The sequence below is a fragment of the Thunnus maccoyii genome, chromosome 5, assembly GCF_910596095.1.
Source record: "Thunnus maccoyii chromosome 5, fThuMac1.1, whole genome shotgun sequence".
Taxonomy (NCBI): domain Eukaryota; kingdom Metazoa; phylum Chordata; class Actinopteri; order Scombriformes; family Scombridae; genus Thunnus; species Thunnus maccoyii.
The window spans coordinates 18,491,310-18,516,588 of record NC_056537.1 but is presented as its reverse complement, the minus strand read 5'-3'; the positions used below and the strand labels follow the sequence as shown (position 1 = coordinate 18,516,588).

At 43.9% G+C, this 25,279-nt stretch overlaps 1 protein-coding gene across 1 annotated transcript in view; it reads left to right on the top strand.

Annotated features, from left to right (window-relative positions):
* The window catches only part of igf1ra (insulin-like growth factor 1a receptor), an 84,027-nt gene that overhangs the window by 39,457 nt on the left and 19,291 nt on the right, over positions 1–25,279 (top strand). Inside the window, exons 3-8 of the mRNA XM_042412160.1 lie at positions 20,271–20,571; positions 21,545–21,681; positions 22,812–22,956; positions 23,793–24,001; positions 24,160–24,286; positions 24,971–25,206. Of these exons, the coding sequence (XP_042268094.1) occupies positions 20,271–20,571; positions 21,545–21,681; positions 22,812–22,956; positions 23,793–24,001; positions 24,160–24,286; positions 24,971–25,206 (1,155 nt within the window). The remainder of the gene's footprint in view (positions 1–20,270; positions 20,572–21,544; positions 21,682–22,811; positions 22,957–23,792; positions 24,002–24,159; positions 24,287–24,970; positions 25,207–25,279) is intronic.

The following is a 25,279-nucleotide window of genomic DNA, read 5'->3' as shown; positions in this document are numbered from 1 at the left end:
AATACAATACTAGCCATGGCTGTCTTTGTTACCCTGCCCTGGACAGAGAAAACAACACATAACATTGTATTACACAAGAAGCACAAGGAACAAAGGAGAATATTGACTTACACGAAAGCCTGATTTTATTCCAAGAAACCTGTTTATCCAATCTGACATGACATTGATGTACCCCTGACTGGTGAAATGATTTACTTTTATTGCTTTCTCCTTTGCCATCTGTATCACTTCTCTTTAAATACAAGCCAGCAGTCGCTGGTCAACCAGACAGTTCTATTTTATTTGAACACTGGCCCTACTGTGGGCACCAGGAATGCCTCAGAGTTATTTGAGAGCAGACACATAATTATACCATTACAGTAACAGTGATGCTTGCTGTGAAATACTGTTTCATTTTGCTTGCTCTAATCAAAGCTAATCTCAATTTCTGTTTTGGGGGGTTGTGACATCCGGATTGTGCTCTCCTTTCCCTCCCATCCTCTCCTGCTCCCTGTGTGTGTGGAACCGACTCATTCAGGCGCCTGGTCAAAGCACACATGTGCTGACGTCACACGGGCTGCTTGTGGGCTGACGTCGGTGTTCAGACTCGAGCCATATCAGAGGGGCGAAAGGGCCCCAGTCAGTGTGCCTGCCTGGTAGCGCAGTTCACAATGGCTCCTGTTCAGACCTCACTTCCCACAACCGCAAACAGCACCCATGTGTATATATGTGTGTGTGTGTGTGTGTGCACGTCCCTGCGCCTGCATCAGCTATCTCATGCCAGACATATCTGATGCAACAGTGGATCAAGGGATCAGTATGTCATTTCTGAGAATACTCTTCCTATCCGTATCCCTTCACTGTGGAAGAGGCATAAGTGTGGGATGATGGAGCCAGATGTGAGTAGATTAGCAGCTGTCCACAGCCTCTATTGTCTGCTGCGTCATGTCCAGTGGCTGTAAGAGCCTTACTTAGACAGAAGGACAACCATAACAAGCAGTCACAGGGAGAGAGAGGAGAGGAACTGATAGACAGACGAGTTCCTCCGTCATTCTAACTTATTCTGGAGGGCGATATTGAGGGTCTTCTGCCCTATCTTCCTTCACTAGTCTCCACCTCTACATCTCAAGGAGCTAAGCCTGGGGATTGATGATGTGTCATTGGATCCTCTAGTGGATCAATGGGCTCGTAGCCCACTGGGGGCTGGCTACTGGCAATCCATCATCAGGGGTCACAACACATTTAGCCCTGTCTCACAAGCACTCATTGTCATTCAAGTGCCATGGTCAAGCAGGGGGAGGAGGAAAGCAGCACTAAGTTATGTTAGGTGGCTGGCTGAGAGGGCCGCAATTTAATCTTTGAAGCCCCTGATGGGGCTGCGACCTTAGCTTGTCAGAAGAATGATTTTTACCTTAACCACTTCATCCCATGACTCACCCACACAGCTTGACTGGGGTCAATGAAATATTTATGTCCAAAGATAGCTCCAGAAACAGATTCATTCACCACGGTTCTTTTGTTTGACCTAGATTTGAGTTCTTTTTGTATGAATATGTGTTTATTTACATGTGGTTGTTTTTGTTTTTTTGTATCCAAAGATACATAATGATAATTCACTTTTCACTCATGACAGCCAATCATGCTGCAAATATGCGTCCTGTTGTTACACTTGAATGTAATTTCATCTTTGTCCTTGTCATAGTGGACTAAAGTAGCTGTCTCTGAAATGTCAGCACAGTAGCTCTGTAACAGCAGAACTTCCGCCGGGTCCAGGCTGCCACCTTTCAGTCGGGCTGCTGTCTGTCCTTCCTCTCACATCTGGATCCAATAGGAGCGGCTTCCTTCTCTGAAGGAGGGACACATATAAATAGCCAGGCAGCTGTAACCACACTATGCAGCACAGCCTGGATGTTAGTTCATTCTTGCTGGTCCTCTTTTGCACTGCCAGCTCAGATATGGCGTCTGATGTTGCCATCCTCCTGCACGTACTATACCCCACCCGCTTGTCCCTCAGCTCCACCTCTGATCCTCCGATCCCTGGGCTGTGGTGTGACTGACGCACGTACACTGAATGCTCAGCGCACGTCCACACAGCTCTGTGCCCATCTGTGGAAAGTTTGAGTGGAGTGGGGCCAGGACTGAAACACAGGCAGGCAGAGGGTGGGTGGTGGGTGGGCTGAAGGTGGCCTGCGTGGGTTGAAGCCTGTGGGCTGAGGAGGGGAAATGCAATATCCTGGTTATAGCTGAACAACCAAATGTGCTGCTTTTTATGAGATGCAAAGCACAGTGCCAATACTAGTACAGAGATTATATAATCAGATCATACCTTTTCTTCTACAGATATATATAGTTAAGTCTGGTGTCCTCGTTTCGATGTATCATGTCGAAAGAAGAGACCGTCTGTGAGGAGCTATATGCAGCAAAACGTAAACCATATGGTTGACTCTTATCCCAAGACTGACCCTTGTCACCGTGTCTGCCATAAGTGTGTGTATGTATGTGCGTGCGCATGCCATTAACTAAACACATGCCCCTTTTGTGTGGCACATGTGCTTGTCCTACCACAGAAGCCCAGGCCCAGCCCCACCCTCCCAAATTAAAACTCATTCCAGCAAGAGGTGGGTCTGTTCGACTTTGCCGCGGCCCCTCGATCCTTCCCCCCTTGTGCCCTCGTCTGCTTGGGTCTGTAGCAGCAGGAGAGGAGAGGGATGGATGGATGGATTGGGGTGGGGAGGGGGCAGCCAAGTCTCTTGGTTGAGTGAGTTTTAATTTGTGTGCTTACAGCAGAAGACGCTGCAGAGTGGCATGGTGGGGGGAACAGATGCATTAGCGCTTGTGCACTCATTCACCTCAGACTAGATACACACACCTCCTCCGCTCATAAAACTGCACACAGTGACACTTATTATTGCACCCGATTGTGTTATCTGAATGGTTCTGGCACTGTTGTCTTTGTTTTCTCCCCTGAATTAAAACCTGGTGTGCAGTCACTGTCTGATTGATCAGTTTATAAAACTCTGTGGCAGGCTGGAATGAGCTACTCAGGGACACAATCTATTTGCTCTGCCTCATTTTGTCTCTGCTTTGACTGTCCTGCACAAGTACCACCTTGCAAAATGTTTGGGTATAAAAAGACAAAAAATCGCCTCCTATTTCTGGACTACAAAGAGTGGTGGAAAAAAAGCAAACGTTACAGCAATGAATCTCATGTTCCTTTGAAAGCATGCCTCGAGAGTCTGCATGTGTGTGCGTGTGATGTGGTAAAACTGCAGAAACATGGAGGTTGTGTTCCAGGGATGGAACTTGAGAATGTCCCCGTTCCCCTCTCGCTGGCCTCTGAGGAGGAGCCACCAGCGCTTGCTCCTGCCCCCGCTCTGCTCTGCGCCTGCCTTCCCCTTCCAGACGCATAGCTTCAGTTTCCCTCCCAGGCAATGAGGGTATCAGGTTTGTTTTGGAGGGGAGGGGAGGGAGGAGGAGGAGGAGGAGGAGGAGGAGGAGGAAGGGGACAAGGATGAGGAAGGTTGGCATATGTGAGGAGGAGAATTAGGCAGACAAATCTTAGCGTTGGTGCGGGATGGAGGCGGTTAGACAGACAGTGAAGGGCACATGGAGAGATGGAAGGGAGGGGGGAAAAAAAAAAATAGAACAAACAAGTCCCTCCTGGCCCGTTGCTGCCCCTGACCCCTCATCCATAAATTCCATGCCAGCAGCTGGAGTTGTGAAGCGGCCATTTTATGAATGAGGGTGGGAAGGAGAGACGGAGAGGAATAAGGAAGGAGAGAGAGTGAGAGGGGAGGCGGGTCAGGTTGTGTGTTGTGTATGTGTGTGGGTGGGTGAGACGCGGCTCAGAGGCGCTTGTGGTGAAGTTGGTTATGTGTATGTGTGAGTGTGCATGTGTGTGTGAGCGACTGTTCGGGCTGAGGAGGAGCCTGGGGTAGGCCCACACACATACACTCTTGCCTCTTCACAGGCTTTGTGTGTTTGTGTTTTGTTCATGCCTCTGCTGAGACACTGTGCAGTCTGGAACAAAGGCCCAATTTGGGCTTTGCTTCCGCCTGAGGCTGCTCGCTTAGCAGCCTCAGCAGATCAGTCCTCAAAATCAGGAGTAACAGGAACACCTCAACAGTTTTATGAAGTCTTCACCAGCTTCACTGAAGAGAGACTCGCTGCTTTTGAGTTGCATTTGTTTAGCTGGGAGGTGGGGATCGTCTGTAAACATTGTTTTTATGCTCCCCTGTTGTCCCAGTCGCACCATGAAATCTACCCCGCACTATTATTTCATTTAAACCTTCTTGTAAATACAAACATTCTTTTTTTCGCCTCCAAATAATCGGAATACCCAGGTTCCTTCTTTCCCGCAGAGAGGGGGTGTTGGCGAATACAGATTTATTCACATATTTATTTCTAAAACACTTTTGAGAGACCCTGCTTCTGTTGGTAGCAGAGACGGTATACGTTTTTCTTAGGCAAAGAACAAAATTGTACAGACACTTTTTTTTTTTTTAGTGAAGACTCACATTCTTCTTTTTGTTGCCTTTGAGGTCACGGAGAGTGTACCCACTGTTCTCCTTTGCTGAGGCAGTATATTACATGGATGCTCATGACATGAGGCGTTGAGCTGCCAAGATGTATTGATCCCTCACTGCCATTGCTTGGCCAACTTCCGTCTACCCTTAAACCGCCAACACAATGCTGGCACGGCTGTCCTCGGGTCTCTGTGGGGAGTTAGGGGTTTGCGGCTCTGTTTGATGCGTGATGAGACTGAGGGGATGGGGGTCTTGTGTTGAGAGAGGGGTTGAACGTTCAAACCTACTCCACCCTTTTCATTTGTATCCCCCCCCAAGTGCCGCACTGCTAGCCAAATAACTTATGGCTGTTGGTGAATAAGCCGACAGGACCTTTGTGATGGCAGTGAAGCAGACAAGTATCGCTGCAGAGAGACAATGTGTGAGGGGATGACGCTTTGATTAAACTTGTTCATATGTTGGCTGTAATTTTGTTTAAGTTTTGTGTTCGGTGGCTATTCGAATTGCATCCTTTTATTTCTGTTCCATAAACTGTGAATTATACATAATTAACACAACACTGAAATAGCTTTCTTACGTATTATCAATAAATAATCAATGGCTAATATTTATAAAAGCCAGTCAGACTACGTGAGCAAGGTCAGGGATAGTGCAGCCTCTGCGTTGTCATGGTGATCTCAGCCCCCTACTGTCATCCATACAACAGTAGGTAGCAGGTGCCATTAGCCAGTCGGTCACTCAGTCAGTCAGTGCTGGTCGTGTAGCGCTGCAGGTAATGAGAGCTGACAGAGTGACAGCGCAGACAGGAGGACATGCTGTCACTGTGGCTCAGGGACACAAGGACATCCTCTGGTGTTGTTTACTCCTCATTGCGTACATTAACTCTGCTGATCTTGCCAGCCTTTTCCTGCTTCTTCTTCTCTACCCTCCCTTGAGGGTACAGAAACGGAGCAGCTCGGCCTGGAGACGACTCAAAACTCTGTTTACACGTTGGACCTGCTCTGTGTCCAAGACACATTGGGAACACAGTGTAAGAGCTGGGTGAGCTCACTTGCTCTCAGGGCAACTCGGTGAACTCGTGTTTTTCCCCCCCTGAGAACAGGCTATGCAGTAATAACATGCCTCAGGTGTGCCTGGCGTTGCCGACAAGTAGTAAGAATGTGCTCCTGCAGGCAGAAATGGCGGAATGTTCCTTTGATCCGGAGGGCTTTGTGGTACTGCCACTAACTCTGATGTAGTGCTGAAACAATCTGTCGTTTGGAACATGAATCGATAATTTTGATAATCAGTTAATCATTTAAGTCATTTATAAAAGATTCACTGGTTCCAGCTTCTCAAATGTGAGGAGTTGCTGCTTTTATATAATTTTAAATTGGAATATGTTTTGGTTTTAGACTGTTGGCAAACAATTTGAAGATGTCAACTCGGGTTCACAAAACTTGTAATAGACATTTTTTTTTTTTTACATTTTCTGACAATTTATAGATAGATAGAACGGTTGCATTTAATCTAAAAGGCATAATATTAGTTGATTTACCTTGTGTTGCATAGTTATGATAATCTCTGATGAGATATAAAATAGTCAATTAACCAGGAGCTGTACAATTTTGTAAGTGAGACCTAACTTAATTATAACAATTAATTAATAGGTGATATAAACAATCATTCAACTTTTTAAAAAAATGGTAACACTTTACTTTAGGGATCTGTAATTCCCTAATATTTTCACAGGAAGTTTTCTGGAAAGAACTATGTACTTTGCTACTAATTATCGGGAAATATTGAAGGGAAATATGAATGTCTCTTACACAGCTGCTCCATTTAAACCCAAGTAAACATTCATTCATTAGTATTTTATTACTGGAAACTTTATTCATAATATTTGTTGAATTCTAGGCTTGCCTTTAGAGAAATTAAATTTTTAAAAAATATTTAGCAGACCTTCTGTGCACTGACTAGAAGATTTTTTAATCAATTAGAATTAATTAATTGTAAGTGTACCAACTGAACATTGTCTCTATCCCTTCCAGAAAACCTCTTGAAAATTATTAGGAAAGTATTCTGAAATTATGGACCAAATAAATGAGCAGATAACTCAAAAATTGTTAGTTGTAGACACAACATGTGTGTTGCTATATGATTGCTACCGACTCCTCTACAGCCTTTTTATAACCTCTTACTGTCTGAGAGCTCAGCAAAGTACAGTGAGGCCCCGGAGCAGTGGGCTAGTTAGGATAGCAGATAGCTGTTGTAGTGCAACAGACTGTACAGGACACACACACACACACACACACACACACAAACACACAAACACACACAAACTCCTCTGAGAGGGTCAGGGCAGAGTAATAGTAGCTCTAATCAAACCATCACAAGACAAAGCAGTGCTTGGAAATTTGGCCATGGAAAAAGGCCTGGAGTCAGAGCCAAGACTTTGATGGCTTTCTTTTGAGTGGTAGTTAAAGGATATGGTCTCCTGTTTCCTGTGTTTGCTCCGTCTCGCTGTGTGTGTGTGATTGATGGCTCATTGATTGAGCAGCATGCTCCCATTCCCTCTCCCAGCCAGCTATCTGTCCCCTGGCTGTCTGTAGCCAGCCGGCCCAACACCGGCTGTTAGAAAGTATGGATGTGTGTGTGTGTGCACATTCATGTTTGTCTAAGTGTGTTCGCGGGGAAATCACTGATCTAGCAGGTGTGAATCCTCTTCTCACTCTGGCTTCTTGTCATGGTCTTAATGCTGAGAAGTAAGGACTAGATAACGTGTAACTAGAGTGCATTCAGGCTCAGGAAATATTTAACACAAGGTCATGTAGTTAAGATAATATTGTATTTAGAGTTTAAATATGACAAAGAGCTCTTTGTATCATCATTTGCACAGCTTTTTGGTGCAGTTTAATACTTGATACACAAGTATCCTCTGTTACTAGGCGTAGTGATTTTTTATGAACCAGTTCCAGAGCTGCAGCAGTGCTACCGTGAAAAAGTAAATATAGCCTCAGGCCTTCCATTTGTTACAGTATGATGTGCAATTTGGTGGCTTTCAGTCCAATAATAGTTAACAAGACATTTATGAAATAACTCCAACAAATTACTGCATCTGGGGACTGCAGGGATACTGTAGTTCTCAAGTAAATATAGAATCGTGTGTGCGCGGCTGGTGCAGTGTCCTCTTTCTGCAGGTTCCCTGTATGTCAGAGGAGTAGAGTGATCTCTTAAGAAATGGCATAAACCTGATGTAAAGTGATATGTTTGAGGAAACCCTCAGGCAGACTGATACTGAGCTGGAGGAATGATAACAAGCTTGAAATATTATTAGAGATCAGACTGTGAGAAATGATGAAGACTGTTTGTGGCATTTGGGGAACATATGCTGGATTTCGGATGTGTTCTGTGTGTGCACTCTGAGCACTCTCAACTTATATGTCATTTCTTCACTGCCTGATTATTCATCGCCAACTTATGAGACGCCGTAGATTTGGGGTCATAACAAGAAAAAAAAAAGGCTCCTAAGACTTGTGTTTACGTTCTCAGTGGATGTGTGTAACATGTCTGCAGTGCAGCATGCCTTTCCTTTGAGATCCCATGGCTGAGGCCCCCTGTTGGTGCTCTAATACTGTTGCAGCCCGGTCTGTTGAGTTGTGTGAGGTCTGTAAGGACAGGAAGACAAAAGACATATTTTTTTTGAGCAGGGGGGCTCCACAGTGGGCTTCAGTGTTGCGTGCCCCCCGTCAATGTCCCAACTGAAGGAGAAAGTTGTCTGTGGCCTGGACAGGAGAGAGAGCGAGAGAGAGAGAGGAGGGGGAATATCGCCCACTGTTTTCAAACTGTGTCTTTATGTCTCCCCTGACTGTGAGTGTGCCACAGCATTTCACAATGGAGGCCATTGTTTGTTTGGGGGAGAAAGCGTGGGTATTTTGTTTCAATCATTTCTGGAAGTTTTATGTTTGACACGGTGGGGGCTTAGCACTTCCTGTGGTTGGAGGCAGGCTTGTTCTCTGTGCCCATTTCTCTGCCTCTCCTCTGGCATCTGTCCTCTCTGCCCTCTGTGTCGTCTTTTGAAGGCCCTAATTTACTGCATGTTCACACCTGTGGAGTCTTGTAATGATGCGGGTCTGACACATGCTGCAACTTTTTGGATTACCTTCATAGTAGGACAAGCTAGAGGGGAAGGATTGAAGGAGGTATTGTGCTCTGCCATGCTGGCCTGGGCTGAAGGGTGTTTAAGGTCTGGTTCATCCAGAGCAGAGCAGATTCTTCTCCATCAGCTGCCTGAGTGCCAGCAAACCCCTCTGCCCTGTCCCTACTTCACGCCGCAGCCCCCTTGATTCCTCCTGCAGTGCCGCGATGACATTTCACCTCTCCTACGTGCACTGACTCCTCCTTAATCCGACTAAGAGCTAATCTCTCATGGGGGGGCTGTGTGGATCCCGGACTGAACACTGTATCTGATTGTCGCAGAGCAGAGGAAGGTCAGTTGACTGGCCGACTTACACACCAGTTTGCTGTCACCTTCCCTCCATCCTTCGCCTCCAACCTCATCAGACATGGAATACCTGTCTGGCACAAGGATCGATCCCTGTGATTAAGACCTCCCCAAAGAGCCACATCCCTCTGCTTCATGTCTGTTCTAATACAGCCGATAAATAGATGGCCTGATTTCTCTTCTTCTTCCAACACATCTTTTTTATATTAAGCAATTATTTCTCAATATGCCTCTTCCCAGGGTCTTTCTCTCTTTCCCTTTGAGCATCCTTTTTGTTTCATTACTGGAGAAATGTGTGTTTGTGAAGCCAAGCTGGTAATTTAGTGAGCTGTCTGCTAGTAAAAATGTCAGCGCTAGACTTGCACAATAACATATCATGAAGCATAATACAACAACCATAACTCTTCACTTCGCTTGTGTTAATTAAGAAAGGCTTGCTCGAGTCAAAAAAATCCTAGCATATGTGTGATTATATTTGTTTGTGTCCATGTGTGTCTCATTCTGCTCCATGCTAACGGACCACACACTGACCCATCGAAGACCACATGGTGGACATTAATGGTAACTAAGTGTGATGTGGCAGAGGGGGGAAACTATGAAGGGTACGCTCTGCAGCCTTGCGTGCATGCCATGTCCTGTGAGTGTCACACACACAGCATGTAGTTTCCACACACCTCCGTAAAGAGATAAATAGAGAGAGAGAAAGAAGAGTTTAGCCAAGCCTCAATACGCAACATGCTATAGTTCTTTCGTTCTTCTTTCGCTCCTTCCTCCCTCCTTCCCTCTCTCTTCCCTCCTCCTGAACAAGGGTGGCCATGTGAGCTGCTGAGGTCCCTAAAAGGGGCAAATGAAGCGGAGTGTTTGTGCGTGTGTGTGTGTGTGTATGTGTGTGTGTGTGATGGAGAGACAGAGAAAGAGAGAAACAGTCTGGTTGAGTGGAGGGAAAGAGAGGAGGAGGAAAAACTGAACTCTCCACCCACTCTGAAAAGAGGAGGTGAAAAATGGGGATAGAACCATGATGTCACCGGCAGCCAATAGGAAGTGTGGGCTGGGGACTGTTTAAGGCCCGTCAGCTGTCCTGCTCCATCCACATCGACTGCCCTCCTCTGCTGTTGGTACAGTAAGGCCAGCCACGGCTTTATCCATACTCTGCCCCGTCTCTGGCCTTTGACCTCCAGCCTCTGGCCTTTGTCCTGAGCCCATAGAACCGAGCCCCAAACCCCTAGTCCCACAGTCCATGTGTATCATATCATCAGCCCAACTCTGTGTAGTTGATACTGTGGCTGATTTGCCACCGAAACCCTGCCTCTAAACTAAATATGGTAGAGATTAGATTGGGGGCCTGCAGTCTGTCACTTGTATGGTTTCCATGCTCTGACTGCACCGCTTGTGTTTGAGACCAGAAGTGAATGGGAGACCTGCGTCATGGTAAAATCTGATTAACACCGAAACTTAGGCTGAAACTGAGGAGCTGTGTCTGTGCTGAGGCTGTGAGCGAAACTTATTGAAGGTGACGTAACCCCCAGTTTGTTCAGAGACTTGTAAACAGTGACGTTTTTTACACTCCACTGCACAGGCTTTGAGCAACTGCCATATTTGGTGCTGTTGTTACCCAATTACTAATGAGGACAAGTTATTACAAGTTCACTGTGTACTGCACCATTATGGCTTTTTAGTGTAATCTTTGCACACGGTAACCTATACCACCTATTTGATTATCACCTTTATTTCAACCACTTGGAATAAAGGAGATGTTAAAAGTACGTCTTGTATTCAGGTGCTGTCTCTGGTGTAAAAGGATCAAGTGAAAACCAGTGCATTGTTGAACGCTGCCAAACATTTACCATCACTGATCCTCTTTGGCCTTATCAATGTGCAAACACGACACAAAGTCTGCAGTAAGTGCCTTTATTCTTCTGTGAAGTACCTGTAAGCTGCAAGCTTTTAACTCCCTGAGCAGATAGGAAATTGGCAAAACAAGCACGAGGTTTGTGTATTAATAAGTAAAAGGTAAACCACTGACAGGCTTCTTTCATGTGAAATGAAGCTTTGTATACAACAGATACCAGATCAATACAATGCCTTTTTACTGTGATACCATCTGGGAATGTGTTATCTTATCAGACCATTACACTTGAAAGGATTAGCCTAAAGTCTCAGCGAAGGCTCTCCAGTTGGAAAGAATAGTCTCAGTGTCCCATCGTAACAGATGTTAAGGCACAACTGTCCCTGCTGAACCCGCAGCTTTTCCTTTTTAAAGAACGAGTGCAGCCTCACAAAAAGGATACTGTGTGTACCCTCAAGAAACTCACTGTGAAAATGAAATTAAGTGGAGGGAAAAGGAAACCCTAAATCCAGATGTCATATTTGAAGTGGCTAATTGGACCGTACAGAACGTCGGGCTCCACTGAGGTGGCAGACACTGAGGCGTACGTCCCAGAGAGAAGAGGGAGATGCACTGGAGAGACGGGCTGAGCAACAGCATTTCACCGCAGTCTGTCTGCATGTGCCAGCAACCAGCCGCTGTCATCTGAAAGACAAGGAAACTTCAGTCAGACAGAAACTGCAATGTCAGCCATCATGACAACCTATCATATATGATATCCAGTTTTGTGACATGGTCCTAAATATGATTCCCCATGTACATGCACACACATGCAAACACCAACTCTTGCATACACATATAAAATGTAACCAAACGTAATTTCAGGATTTACAGTCCACTGGCTATCAGCCTAGTAATCGACTAATGGCCTTCTCAGTGTTTGTAAAGCACTCCATTTTAACCTGGTAGGAATGCTCTCAATGAACACAAATTCCCCATCAGCATTTTAGCTCAAGGCAAATGTTGCTATGCTTAATCAGGATTAGGGCCTCCTTGAAGTCAATGTGAAATAAAGATGTGTCATTTTGAATCCAGACGTTGTGCCAGCAGGGAGAATGTATGCTGGACACCGTGCCAGGATGAAGTCTGGGCACCGTGTGCCGCAAAGCTGCAGATGGTCATCTACAGAAATAGCCCTTGGCATTGAAACCACTACTATTCTGATGCTATGATGATGATAGGCTGAACCAAGTTTGGGCAAAGAGTAAGAATGTTACACAAACCACTGCAGATTGTTGCTTGTAGCATTTCACAGGTACTGTAATGCGGGGAATCATGTTTTTTTTTTAATAAAAAAAACCAAGGTGTTTATTGGTGTGCTGTGGAGTTAGCTTAATGTGTGAGAATCAACATCGGTCCATATGGCTGGAGCTTCTCTCGGGGTAGCTGCCTGTCAGGGGACAGGTGGGTACACAGCCAGGTGTTAGACTGTGCCTGCAAACATCCAGCACCTGGGCCAAATGAAGGAGCAAGTTGTTCATTTCACGTGTACAGTGCTGTTTCTCTCCAGTGTTGCCTAGCAAAGCTTGTGGTTGATGGAAACCATGTTCAGTTTATACACCAGGCATTAGTCTTCAGTAATTGTCCTCATGGCTGTCTCCCTTACATTCAGAAGAGGGATTAGAGTGTGATGTGTAGAAGGCTGACGGGATGTGAGGGCTTGACACGCTCTCACTAACCCCAACCAGTCACCCAGATAGCAAAATAGCCAACCAACACAGCTCACCAGCCAGCCGGCACAGCTCTGCCAGGAAACACACTGTATTTAATGAAGCACATCTAGGAAGTCGGGTATTTTTAGAAGCCACTTTTAGTGAGAGGAAACACCTCAGAATCTGTGAAAAAAAAAAAACCATTGCCTGAGTTTTCCCTGAAGTTGCTTTTCACATACTAATGCCTTAGCGTCTGACTTAGCAATGCAACTAACATGATAATGCCTGTAAATGTAATCACAGAGATTAACCAGAAGGGTAAGAACAGCAAAAACATAGAACTGGCAATATTGTGTGTATTGCAAGTAAGTATTGTATATCACAGATTTTCTTTTCTTCAGAGAATCAGATCAGCATTGGAAATGTAGCAGGTGATGGCATTCATCACAGAGAACATCTCCGTAAGAACACTTGATTTTTTTGGCACACGTTTGTCTTTATTAGACAGTTATTGGCAAAGATGCCGACAGGGAACTAAGGGAGAGAGAGATGGGTATGACATGCAACAAAGGTCCCTTGCCAGACTTGAACCAGGGACATGGTGAATATGTGGCATGTGCAGTAACCATTTGGCTACCGGGGCACTCCAAGAACACTTGATTTAGAGGTGATGTTCAAAGTGGAACTAAAATGATTCAGTGCCATGAATTTGTATGATGGCTTAGTGGGCAGGTTAGTGCCACTTTTACTGCAAATGAAAGGCAAAGAGAAAAAGAAAAAAGTGAGAGACAGGGTGAAATCTCATCCTGTTTTTTATTTATGTATTTATTTATTTATTTTTATAGAAAAATCATGACAACTACATAAAGCCACTACAAGTGAGTGCTCAGAGTAATTTAATGCGGAAGATTGCCGTAGAGGCCTATCTTTCTGCTACAAATACGACTCCAGGGGTGCTTCTGTCAGGGAATGAGCTGGGACTCTGGGACTTGTGGCCTACTAGAAGCCTACAGGGATTCAGAAGTTCAGCTTGGGTCCAGACTCAGTTATGGGGTTTGACCTCACTGATCATTTTTACACACGACTGTTCAGACTCTCAGAAGTTGCTGCTTTTCAAGGGACTTGAGCATGTTTATTTGAACTTTGTTATGAACCTTCATGTCCAATTTCTTTCAATATCTTTCTATACATACAACAATAATTCTGCAAATAATTTTCTTGATTTATCGAGTAACTGAAACAGTGAAATAGTGAAAAATGCCAATCACAATTTCTCAGAGACCAAGGTGACTCTTTACCTATCATATACAATTTTCTAATAACCAGAATATAGGCTTATCAGGACTATTTACTTTCATATTATGCTAAATAATATGAGAATATTAATGAACATTGTATTTGTTGTTTTGTTGGCCGAATACTAGTTCAAATGGATCTTCTTACGCTCTTTTTTCCACTGTTGCTTCCACTTGTCTCTAATAGCTCTCAGATGATCCTCTACCTCCTCAGTGATAAAAACACAAAGTGTTTTCACATGTGACGGTGCTGCATACCTGTGTCCTGTTTCTGAGTGCAATCAACAACAAAGCAACAACAACAGCAGCAGCAGCTGCAGAGTAGACCGAGGCCTGAGGGTAGAAGGAAGGGGTGTGTGTGTGCGTGTGTGTGTGTGTGTGTGTGTGCCTGTGTGTATGTGTGTGTTGTTGTGACTGAACGCGAGTGAGGGGAAATGCCACACATGCCTGAACACACAGACCGGCACATAGTTGTGTGAAAAACACATTGCTGGTCTTTAGTGGGCATGGGAGTGGAAGAGACCCAGAAACATTGCGACAAGGAGGAATGGGCTCACACACACCTTTGTGCGCAGGGCTGAACAGAGATTTAGTCAAGCTCGTCTGAGCCAGGTGTCTGCGTGAGAAAATCACATCATGACACTGTGCAGTGTTCCTCTTTTAAAAAAAAAACGCTCTGATCAGCAGAACACTCAATCTTGCAGAACACGCACAGCCAGACGCACTCTGAAGAGGTGAAAAACACCACTTTAGATTAGATCACTTGAGACTCTATCGCTGCTGCAGTAAGACAGCCCTGGAATCTCTGATGTGGTTTGTCTTTGGCTGTGAGTGGAGGAAGCATCCTCTCTCTGGTCGTCTGGGCTGATGTGGTTTAAACAAGTGTCTGGAGTGATCCAATGGGGTCTCCCAGGGAGGATCGGGTTGCCGGATGAGGATGTGGCCTGATGGAGCTCAGGGAGCTGGGGGGTCGGCCTGCGATCTGGGCTGCAGTGGCCCCTGCTAGGCCTGCCTCCTGCTACTGTACTCCTGTTTAGCTACCTTACTGTCTGCTACTGCTCTCTGGTAACCCAAGCTCACCAACTCCGACTCTGCACAGAGTGGGAGGCTTTGCATCCCTACAGTGCAGTGGATTACTGTAGTGTGCAGTAGAGTGAATACTTCGGTAAATGGAGGTGATGTAGAGATAAATTTAATCATGTCCTAACGCGCTATGGCCCCATTTATATTGTGAAGCAGAAGCAGCCAGCGTGATTGACACTTAATGTGCAGCCACTACAGCACCCTCCTTTAAAATTATGCAGTTACAGCAAAGTATTCATGTTGAGGTTATGTTCTTATTTTCCTGCACAAACTGAAAAAATGCACATTTTTACATCACTATAATTATAGTCTTGCATCTAACTAAACTGTCTTGACATGTATTACTTCCTGCAAAACACTTGGATTTGAATTTCAGCTCCTGTGTAGCCCAGTCATCTTGGTATAATCAGTAGAGGCTTTTCCAGTTAAGGGTCAGCAGTGTTTACAGGAATAATTTTACTCAGGCTTGTTGTTGAGTAAGCGACGTCTGTGCAGGTTTTCCCTTAACTTATGGTTTCTCTGAATCCGTGGAAAAGCCATGCTTAATCACTATGGTTACAACTCCCCCTCCCGACGCCTGCTCAAGAGAGGACTTGTTTACCATCTCTGCTCCAGACTCAATAACATGTCAATCATCAGGATTAGAACCTCCCCTGCCTGCCTGCCATTGGTCCAGCAGACAGCTCCCAGTTTAACCCTCACCCTCCTCCCCCTGCTCCCCTCTCCTCCCCCGTACTTCCCCCCTCCCCCCAAGCCCCACTGTGAATAATGAATGATTTCCCAACTGTCTGTCACGCTTCCTACTTATCTTCAATGACACAGGGAGAACATACTGCTCTTTGATATGCTATGAAGGATGAAATATTTTGTGTTTCATTAGATCTTTTTATTTAAGAAAAAAACAAACAATTCTTATGTCTCACTGTGGCTGACAGCTAAAATTGGTTTGGGAACATTTTTATCAATTTACCAAATTTCTAATATTTTCACACCATACTTCATCTTCAGAGGTGGCAGTGGCATGCTGGCAGTAAACGTGTCACCAGCCTCCCAGTGTAAACAGTGTAGTAGTCTACTTACACAGCGTGCTCTCTAGCACACAGGACATGACTCGCATTCAGATGAGAAGCGTTGCTGCACTGCAATCCTCTTCCTCTCGAGCACAGACATTTTTATTCAATAAAGCGATGCATTTGTTTGTGAATCCAACTTTGAACCCTCTCACCCATCCTCCTACCACATACACACATGCACACACACACAGGGACACACACGCACACCCTCTCCGAAGCAGACTTGTTGAAATCTAGCCATCTTGTTATCAAATTGAAGCTGCTTTTTTTTTTTTTTTTTTTTTTTTTTATACAGACTGTGGGGAGAAGGGAGGGGCAAGGCATGGTTGAAGGGCTCTAGGTCACATGACCCTGAACCCCCCTTTGCACGCTCCGATTTAAGAAGGCAAGGCCAGCCTGACAGAGGAATAAATTTGATGCTTGCTGCCTCTGTTGCTCTGCTGCAGGCTCGCATCTTTTTTTTTTCTGTCTGAAAGTGGTACTTACATCTTTGCATGTTATTTTTAATAAATTTCAGCTATATGCTCCCCTTTTATTATCCCGCGTCATCCTCCGCCGTCACGTTTGTAGCCAGAATGACCTCCTCTTCTCAGGTTTCTGTGTTGTTGCAGCGGAACAAGGGATTAACATTCTCCCCCTTGAATCCTCTGCAGCCTGGAACATTCTGCAGATTCTTCACATAGTCCAGTGACTGGAGGATACCTTTAGAACAAAAAACAAACAGCACTTGTCTGTCTCTCGCCCTGTTAGTGATGTCTCCTCCCCCCCCCCGCTAGTGTATTTAATGGCGGTTGTAGGGATGCACCAGCTGCTCAGAAAGAGACTCCTTGGTGCTGACTGTTGTCTCGTTTACTATTGATGAAATGGACCCGGCCACTCCTCGTGTCGCAGTGCTCGGGTGAACAGCAGGGGCAGGCCTGTGGTTGGCTATGGTGTCTGACCTGACTGTGTTTGCTCAGGGAAAGAGCAGAGGGGAGGGGGGTTGTGCAACTACTGTATGAGAGGGACAACATCATAAACCTCCCTACCCCCACTCCTAACACTTTGACTTATTTGACTTTGCAGCCTTAGATTATTGTCAAAGTTTATTTGTTCTCCGCAACTTTGCTCTTTCAACAGTTGCTTAATGTGATACAGTTTGTAGTTAAATAGGGTCCAATCCCAACATGTTTCTGATGCTTCATATTAATTCCTGCTCATATTAAACGCCTACTTAGGAGACTACAAGGATGATGACGCGTTATCTTAAGAGAAGCCCCTTGTTAGGTAGTCCCTTTCCTTTGAAGTAGTGGAAACCCACAATGCCCTGCATAGCTATGTGTGGAGAGCAGCAGCGTGGAAATAGGGCCGCATTAGGAGCATCTATAAATAGAGGATTGTATCCTTGATACCATGGGTTGTTTGGTCACACAGTGAAACCGGGTTGACTTATATGGATTTAATCCCCCCCTCCTCCTCTTGTGCTTTCTTCTGGCAGAAGGTATGCATGTTTGGAATTTCTCTTCATTGAGGAATCTGTTAAAATGATGCGGAAGGAAGGGACCTCCTCCAATAAGGCTCATTAGAGTTTGCCTTGGCTGCCCCCTTTTGGTAGGATTCCAAGAAAATGAAGCCTCGCTGTTTCTCTCTCTCTCTTTTTTTTTTTCCTCACTTTACAAATGTGCAAGAGTGATCTTCCTGCTTTAACCACACTAATGTCTGCATCATATTTCCAATCACATCACAGCTTTCATACGAGAACCTGTGTGTGTTGGCATTTGATGCTGTTGTTTTAAAAAAGCTCTCTGCCATTTGTTTTGGACCAGATCCAGAATAGTTTAGATACACTATTCAAGAAGTACTGCAGAGCCAGTCAACTCCTGGTGTGGCAGAACATGTAGCGTAAAGCTATACATAGCACAGGAAAAGCAATATAGCTAAATACTCTACTCACTCATGCCATCATGAAAATGCTCTCACACACAGTAACTGTTGTGTAGTTTCAAGGTCTGTTTTATCAGGAAACAATTATTGGAAATTCCTGAGGGACTGCAGTGTATTTCAGTTTTTTAAGGAAATAGCCAGAGATGTTTTGTTTTTTCCTTTTGTCATAGAATCTAGGAATTTTCCAGACAGACCATTTCACCTCCCCTGCACTATTATATTTAACTGAATGTGAGAAAAGAATGGCAAGTATTTGAGAAACTGTCAAGAGTGGGGATGGTCACTGCCCTGCCCTTGTGAAGCGAAACTGGCGTTGGCACCGTGGGAGTGTGTGTTTGCTCTGCAGCATTGCTGTAGTGCACGGTCACGTTATTAACCTACACAGATGTTTTGTAAAGCAACATGAAATATTCATCAAGAGATTAGCTCCGCAGCCGGCTTCATTTCCTTGACTGATTCACAAAGCGAATGCTCTGACACCCGTATTTAATTTAAAAGCAAATAAACAAGCAGAGCTCTTTTCCCTTCTCTCTTGCATGTGCGCACATGTTACACACACATGCACCCTCATTCTTCATCATGTGTCTTATAAAAGTCCGTGTTAAGAGCACGGCCAAGATAAAGACACTGACAAGGAAGTAATATGTGTAGTTTCAGATTCTTGCAAATTATGATAATACACATGAAAGAGACTGATAAAATGTGTGTGTCAGTGTACTTTTGTCTGGGTTTGTATGATTGTGTGTGTGTGTGCACATTTCCTTCCAGCTCTGGCTTTGCACCAGGAGGCGGTTGCTAAGGAACCAGGAGTGCTGTGCCTCTTATTTCACTTCAGTTCAGTTCAGTTCAGCGTAGTTCAGTTCAGCTTTATTGCCCCTGTGGGGAAATTTGTCTTGCAGCAATAACAAAGAGCATAACAACAAATAGTAAACACTTAAGGCCCCAATATACAAACAACACAAGGGTGTTGGGGGGCAGGGCTTTGCTGCCTGTGTAAATCTAATAAGGCTGATTTTTGCACATATTATGATAGATTTCTTATCTGTAACTAATTTTCCCGAAAGACACATGAACCTCAGTCTTTCCCAGAACTGCTCTTGTCTTTCCTAGAGCGGCTCTTTATCTATACAGAAACTCCTCAACGAGGGAACAATCAGTAGCTGTAAACACCTTGTCACCAGGCCATTCATACAGGTCCGCACACACCAGGTGCTTTTTCTATGGAGCGGACTTGTTTGAAACTAGGACAGCCCTGCCTGCAGTGTCTCAAGATTAGTTAGCAGTGGGAGTCATCTGCTTTCTTCTCTTTACATCTGCTTTTCCTGAAGTGCTTCTCTATAAATAGGCTACAGTTAAAAAATGCTTTTGAACGTTAAAAACAGACGCCTCCCATTTGCCATTTTCATTTGTGTCACTGTTAATTTGTGGAAGGCAGTGGAGTGATCAGAAGCAGCTGGTAAACAAGCTACAAACAAGCACTGATTTAATTTTCTTGTGTCTTATTACCTGAACAAGTACTCCCTGGTAACTTTTGTCTTTTTTTTTTGTTTTTTGTTTTTTTTTTGTCAGCATTTGTGTTTGGACAGATGTATTCTCTAAAGACGAAGGCTGACACATTAATGGTCATTTCTGGTTGAGCTTAATGGTCAAGCTCAGCAAGATAAACTATCAGGAAGCGCAATCTGCCAAATGTCTGTCTGTCCCAAGAAACTGGAAAGTGCAGTGTGTTATTGATAACACATTGCCATGGGTTCCTCACTGATGCTCAGCAAACAATGAGAAGCCTCTATTATTCATGTTGCTCAAGCTTAATTTGAAACACCCCACACAATCATTTTTTCTGTCGGTTTTCTCACAGCCTGGAAGGATGCACAGTAGTTTGTCCTTAGAAGCTGAAGAGATAGTGGGAGTGAGAGTTTTGTCTTTTCCTCCACTATCGCAGAATATTCATAAAAAAACAAGATAAATTTGGCTTAAACAACTCACTGGTAAATCTGTTTCCAATAATTTATTTTTCACATTGCTGTCAGAACAGATGATACTATTGGTGATGACATTACAGGTGATCTAACTAAGTGAGCTCAGCTCTGCCTTTTAATAAAACAGCTAGCATAGGTTTGTATTTGTGTCTAAACGTACGTAATAATAATACATCCTCATTATCCTTGCCTGCTTTTCATCATTTAATATCTTCTGATTTTTCTTCATTTGTACATGACATTTAAACCACAGTCTGGACTTTATCAGCATCACGTTAGTATCTTTTTGACCCTTATCATTCTTTTGTTTTGTTGTAATAGTGTCCAGCAGCGCAGACTGTTTACACCCACCCAAAACTGACCTCTTCCCCATCTTTCTCTGTCTCCTCCAGTATGTCCAGAACACTGCAAGCATGCCTGCACAGACAAGGGGGAGTGTTGCCACAGCCAGTGCCTGGGCAGCTGCACTGAACCCAACAACGACATGGCCTGCTCTGCCTGCCTCCACTACGACCACGACGATCACTGTGTACCAGACTGTCCCACAGACACTTACAAGTTTGAGGGCTGGCGCTGTATCACCCTGGAGGCGTGCTCTCAAGTGCACCTGACTGACGACCCTCACTTTGTCATCCATGGGGGAGAATGTATGCCCGACTGCCCCTCCGGTTTCACACGCAACGAGACTAATCGGTAAAGACGTACCCTTCACTTGTAGGTTAGGTCCTGAAATGGCATGCCAAGTGAAACACACTGAATGTACAAAATATCAGGAAGAGCTCCTTAAAATGAATAAGTTTACATTTTGTCAAAGATTTCTAAAGTACTGTTCTGTACTTGACTGAAGCAGGGTCTTTATTTTGAATTTGTACAGGATCATAACCTGATCTTTTACACAGAGAGAGCCAGAGGTCTCGCTATTATTTCCTCGCTATTATTCTGTGAAAAGCAGTGTTGTTTCCATTCAGTATTCACCGACACCAAAGCAGCTTGTGTTCACTGTGTACTTCTGCATAATGAATTCATTTGCATAAAGTATCCTTGAGCTGAACTTCACCTGACCTGGCCCTTCACAGGTTCCTTTCTTAAAATAGATCTCAAAGCTGGAAGAGCTAGAGGTTAAGAGTGTCTTGGACTATTAACCATTCAAGTTTAGACTTTAGATTTTATAGATTAATTCTCAAGAAGTAAGAAGAGACTCAGCTGAAGTGTCTTTACCGGCAACACTTCCTCCACTTGACTTCTCTTTTTGTTTGGTATTAACCTACGATAAGAAAACGTCTTTGTACGCAACTTTCCTCCCTGTTTTGACTCATCAGTTCCCAAACTTTCCATGCCGACTCTCTGCTGCTTTATATTTTTTGGCCATAACACTGCTGTTTTGTCTCTGAGGTCAATACAGTGAGTCACTCTCTCACGAAACAGAGTTCAGATGAGGGCCCATAAAAGATTAAACTCTCAGTGTGAGAGGTGACCTTGTATCATGCAGAGGATTTATTTGCATGAATCCTTTGGAATGCTTGGGAGCTAGGGAGTGGACAAAATGATTTCAGGGTGAAGTAGAAAGGTTCACATAAGATTTAGCTTGCAGTTTTTACTTTTTTTTTTTCTCCCCCTTGTCTCCTCCCTCTCATTCACTCCTTCCCTCCGCCTCTGCTGTTTTCAGTATGTTATGCAATGCCTGCAATGGCCTGTGTGATAAGGTCTGCTCGTCCCTTGTCATCGACTCTGTGGATGCTGCTCAGTCCCTGAAGGACTGCACTGTCATCTCAGGCAATCTGGACATCAACATCCGCCATGGAAGTGAGTGCAGCTACGCAGCAGCGCATTGCTTTTAACACCACACTTAGTAGACCATAGTACACTACATTCCAGGTAATTTAAGTGGACTACATCAGCGGCAACTAAGCACATTATACCACACTAGTAGAATTTGACTAAATAAAATATTTAAAGGACAGGTTCACAATTTTTAAAGTTCTTTTTAAAAAACAAATGAACATTGACGTATTTTTCTTGTTCTAATCATTCCTCCTGTTCATACTGGCCATTAAGAGATCCCTTCATAATGTACTTACAATGTAAGTGATGGGGGACAAAATCCACAGTCCTCCCTCAATACAAAAATTCAAATGTTTATTTGAAACTAATATGAGGCTTCAGCTGCCCAAATTAGTCAAATCAATATCTTTAAAAGTCTTTTTAGTATCAAATTCCCTCTTTTTGTTGCTGTCTTTCCGCTGCAGCTGAACAGGAAAACACTGTCAAACGAAACACAAAGAGAGAATATTTTACTAAAAAGACTATATATATGAAAGATATCCACTTTAACTGACTAACTCAGATGGCTGAAGCCTCATATTATCCTCAGATAAACTTTTCAATACATTTTTGCTCAGAACGAGGACTGTGGATTTTGTCTCCCATCACTAACACTGTAAGCGCATTTGTAGGGGATCTTCTGTTGGTCAGTATGAACAGGAGGAATTATTTTAAGACAGACTTGAAAAACTGTGAATCTATCCTTTTCCTTGACCACAATCTGCTGCACAATCCTTTACTGCACCAAGTTGCACTTGACGGCCCTGTACCTATTATGATTACTGAGACAGACAAAGAAGAAGAGTCTGGTGGTCTAAGCCGCTGGGATACACAGTGAGGGCCACAAAATCAACATTACATCGGCTTCCTGCGCTCTAACCTAATTATCACATTATGCTATAATGCTATTTATTTGTTCAGTTTCACAGTGTGGCTCACAAGCTTATCTTCACATATGATGAAGCTTATACACATTAGTGCTCCTTGGGATATCTGCATTAAGAGCTAGTCTGGGTTAGTAGCAGTAGAGGTCCCTGTGGATTTTTCATATGCTGTTTTGTATTTCTCTGTGTGTGTGTCTGTGTTTGCACGCGTTTATCTCCTGTCCCCAGATAACATAGCGTCTGAGCTGGAGAGCTTCATGGGATTGATCCAGACAGTGACGGGCTATGTGAGGATTCGACACTCCCACGCACTTGGCTCGCTGTCCTTCCTCAAGAGCCTGCGTTACATCAATGGGGAGGAGCTCATGGACAAGTATGGCTTATCTGCGCTATTTGTCTGCACTTTCTGCCTGTGAAATGTGTGCATGCATGTGTGTGGTGACTGGGGGAATTAGAGGACATGAGCGAACCGTAGCCTAGCAGGGAGGTTGCCACCAACATATCATTGAAGTTACATAAATGTCACAGTGAATTCTTGTTGAATGAGAGTGTGCCCTGGATGGTGGATGTGTACATTAACATAAATGGGTAAATCTAAATATAACCTTTCCGGTCTTGTGTCTTGTGACACTGCTTACAGATATTCCTCTGTCATTTTAAAAATGATTCACAAGGTCATGCTGACGGGCCAGATAAGTGAGTGTGGCTACGTAGCTGAATGGACTGTCTCAGGTCCATCAGTCCCCTCTTTAAAGGGATATCAGCAGCAGTCTTAGATATGAGGTAAAGTTTTTTTGGCAGTGGCCAAAGGGGTCATGGGAAAGTCTGTCTTCCCATCTTGTTGTCGTTTCTCCCAGGGTAAAGTTTCACTTAGTGGAATGCTGTTGAAGATGGCAGGCATTCCCTTCGCTCTGGAGGTGCTCTTCTGCGTCACTTGGACTGGTGGAGCTCAGAGTGTTGGCACGACACTATTTCTGTTTCATATCGTCCTCTGTACAAACCCAGGCACATTGTCAGACAGACACACACAGACCTGAGTTCATGTGATGTTAGCGCTCAACACTGCCACCAGGTGGCAAAAAAAGCTCTTTCTAACCACATTTCTGACAACTTCAGCTTCCATGGAACTTGTTCTCGTACAATAAAAAAAAGCCTTTGTTGATCTATATGAGACTGTTGAAACCTCTTTTGATTTCCTTCCATTATCAGGATGTACTCATTCTCCGCCATCAACAACCAGCACCTGCAGTACCTGTGGGACTGGAGTCAGCACAACCTGACTATTCGGACTGGACGTCTCTTCTTTAGTCTGAACCCCAAACTCTGCATGTCTGAGATCCATATGATGTGGGAAAAGACAGGCATAACAGTGAAGCCAGAGGAGGGTGATTTCCGCAACAATGGTGAAAGAGCCAGCTGTGAGTATATTCATATGAATTTTGACACATTTTTGTTGTATTGAGTGATCTTTAAAAAAAAAAAAAGTCAACCTGTGATTTTTTTTTTTTTTCATTCATTCAGAGTGTCATTTTAATTTTGTATATGTCTCATTGAGGATCCTGCTCTGTCACAACAGGTGAAAGCCATATCTTGAAGTTCTTGTCTAACACCACAACAAGCTATACGATCAAGCTGACATGGGAGCGCTTCTGGCCGCCAAAGTACAAAGACCTTATCAGCTTCGTAGTCTACTACAAGGAGGCGTGAGTACTCAGAAGACAAACAACTCATTACACTCCATACCACAGTATCATATCATAAAAATAATTCTGTATTGAGACAGGATGAAAGGGTTTTTTAAAATACAAAAAACATGTTGGACATATTTGAAATTCAGAATTTTCAAATTATTTTATGGAAAAAAGCATCTAAGATGATCATGCCTATCTGGTTTTGCATACTTTACCTCAATTACTACTAACTGTGTACACTTCACATTACTGTAAACCCTTTCCCAAAGACTATTTTTGAACTTTTGGATTGTTTTTCTGCCTTTGAGGCACTCTGATTTCAGATGACTGATCTTTTAATTTATTTTAATGCAAAACAAATAACCAAATTTACATCATCCATGTCTGCTTATTGTTTGAGATCTGGGTTTGATTACCTAGCAGATCTTCATACTGAACTGGTACAAAGTGAAAGAAATGGCTGTCTTGAAGGTTGGTAATGATTCAAAAATTGTGTGGTATGCTTTGGAAAATACACAAACAATTGTAAATAATGAGGTAAAAAATGCAAAACCACTGGCAAGATCATATGTTCAAATGTGAATGAATGTGTTTTACTTTCATACCAACAATCAATTTTGATACGAGTAGATTTTTTTTTGTAAATGGTGGAAATCCTTTCTTGTCAATGTCAGCCATGTTTTGTGTCTCTACCAGCCCTTTCCAGAACATCACAGAGTTTGATGGCCAGGATGGCTGTGGCTCAAACAGCTGGCACATGGTGGATGTGGATCAGCCTCAGGATAAAAACACTGAACCAAGTGTCATGCTTCAACACCTCAAGCCATGGACCCAGTATGCCATTTTTGTGAGGGCAATTACCTTTCAGGTGGAGGACAAACACATTTCTGGCGCCAAAAGTGATATAATCTACATCCGGACCCGCCCATCGAGTAAGTCTGACCATCACTCTGTTGGCACCAATACTGTAGGTGTTAATTTTTGTATTTCTGATACCTTTCAGTC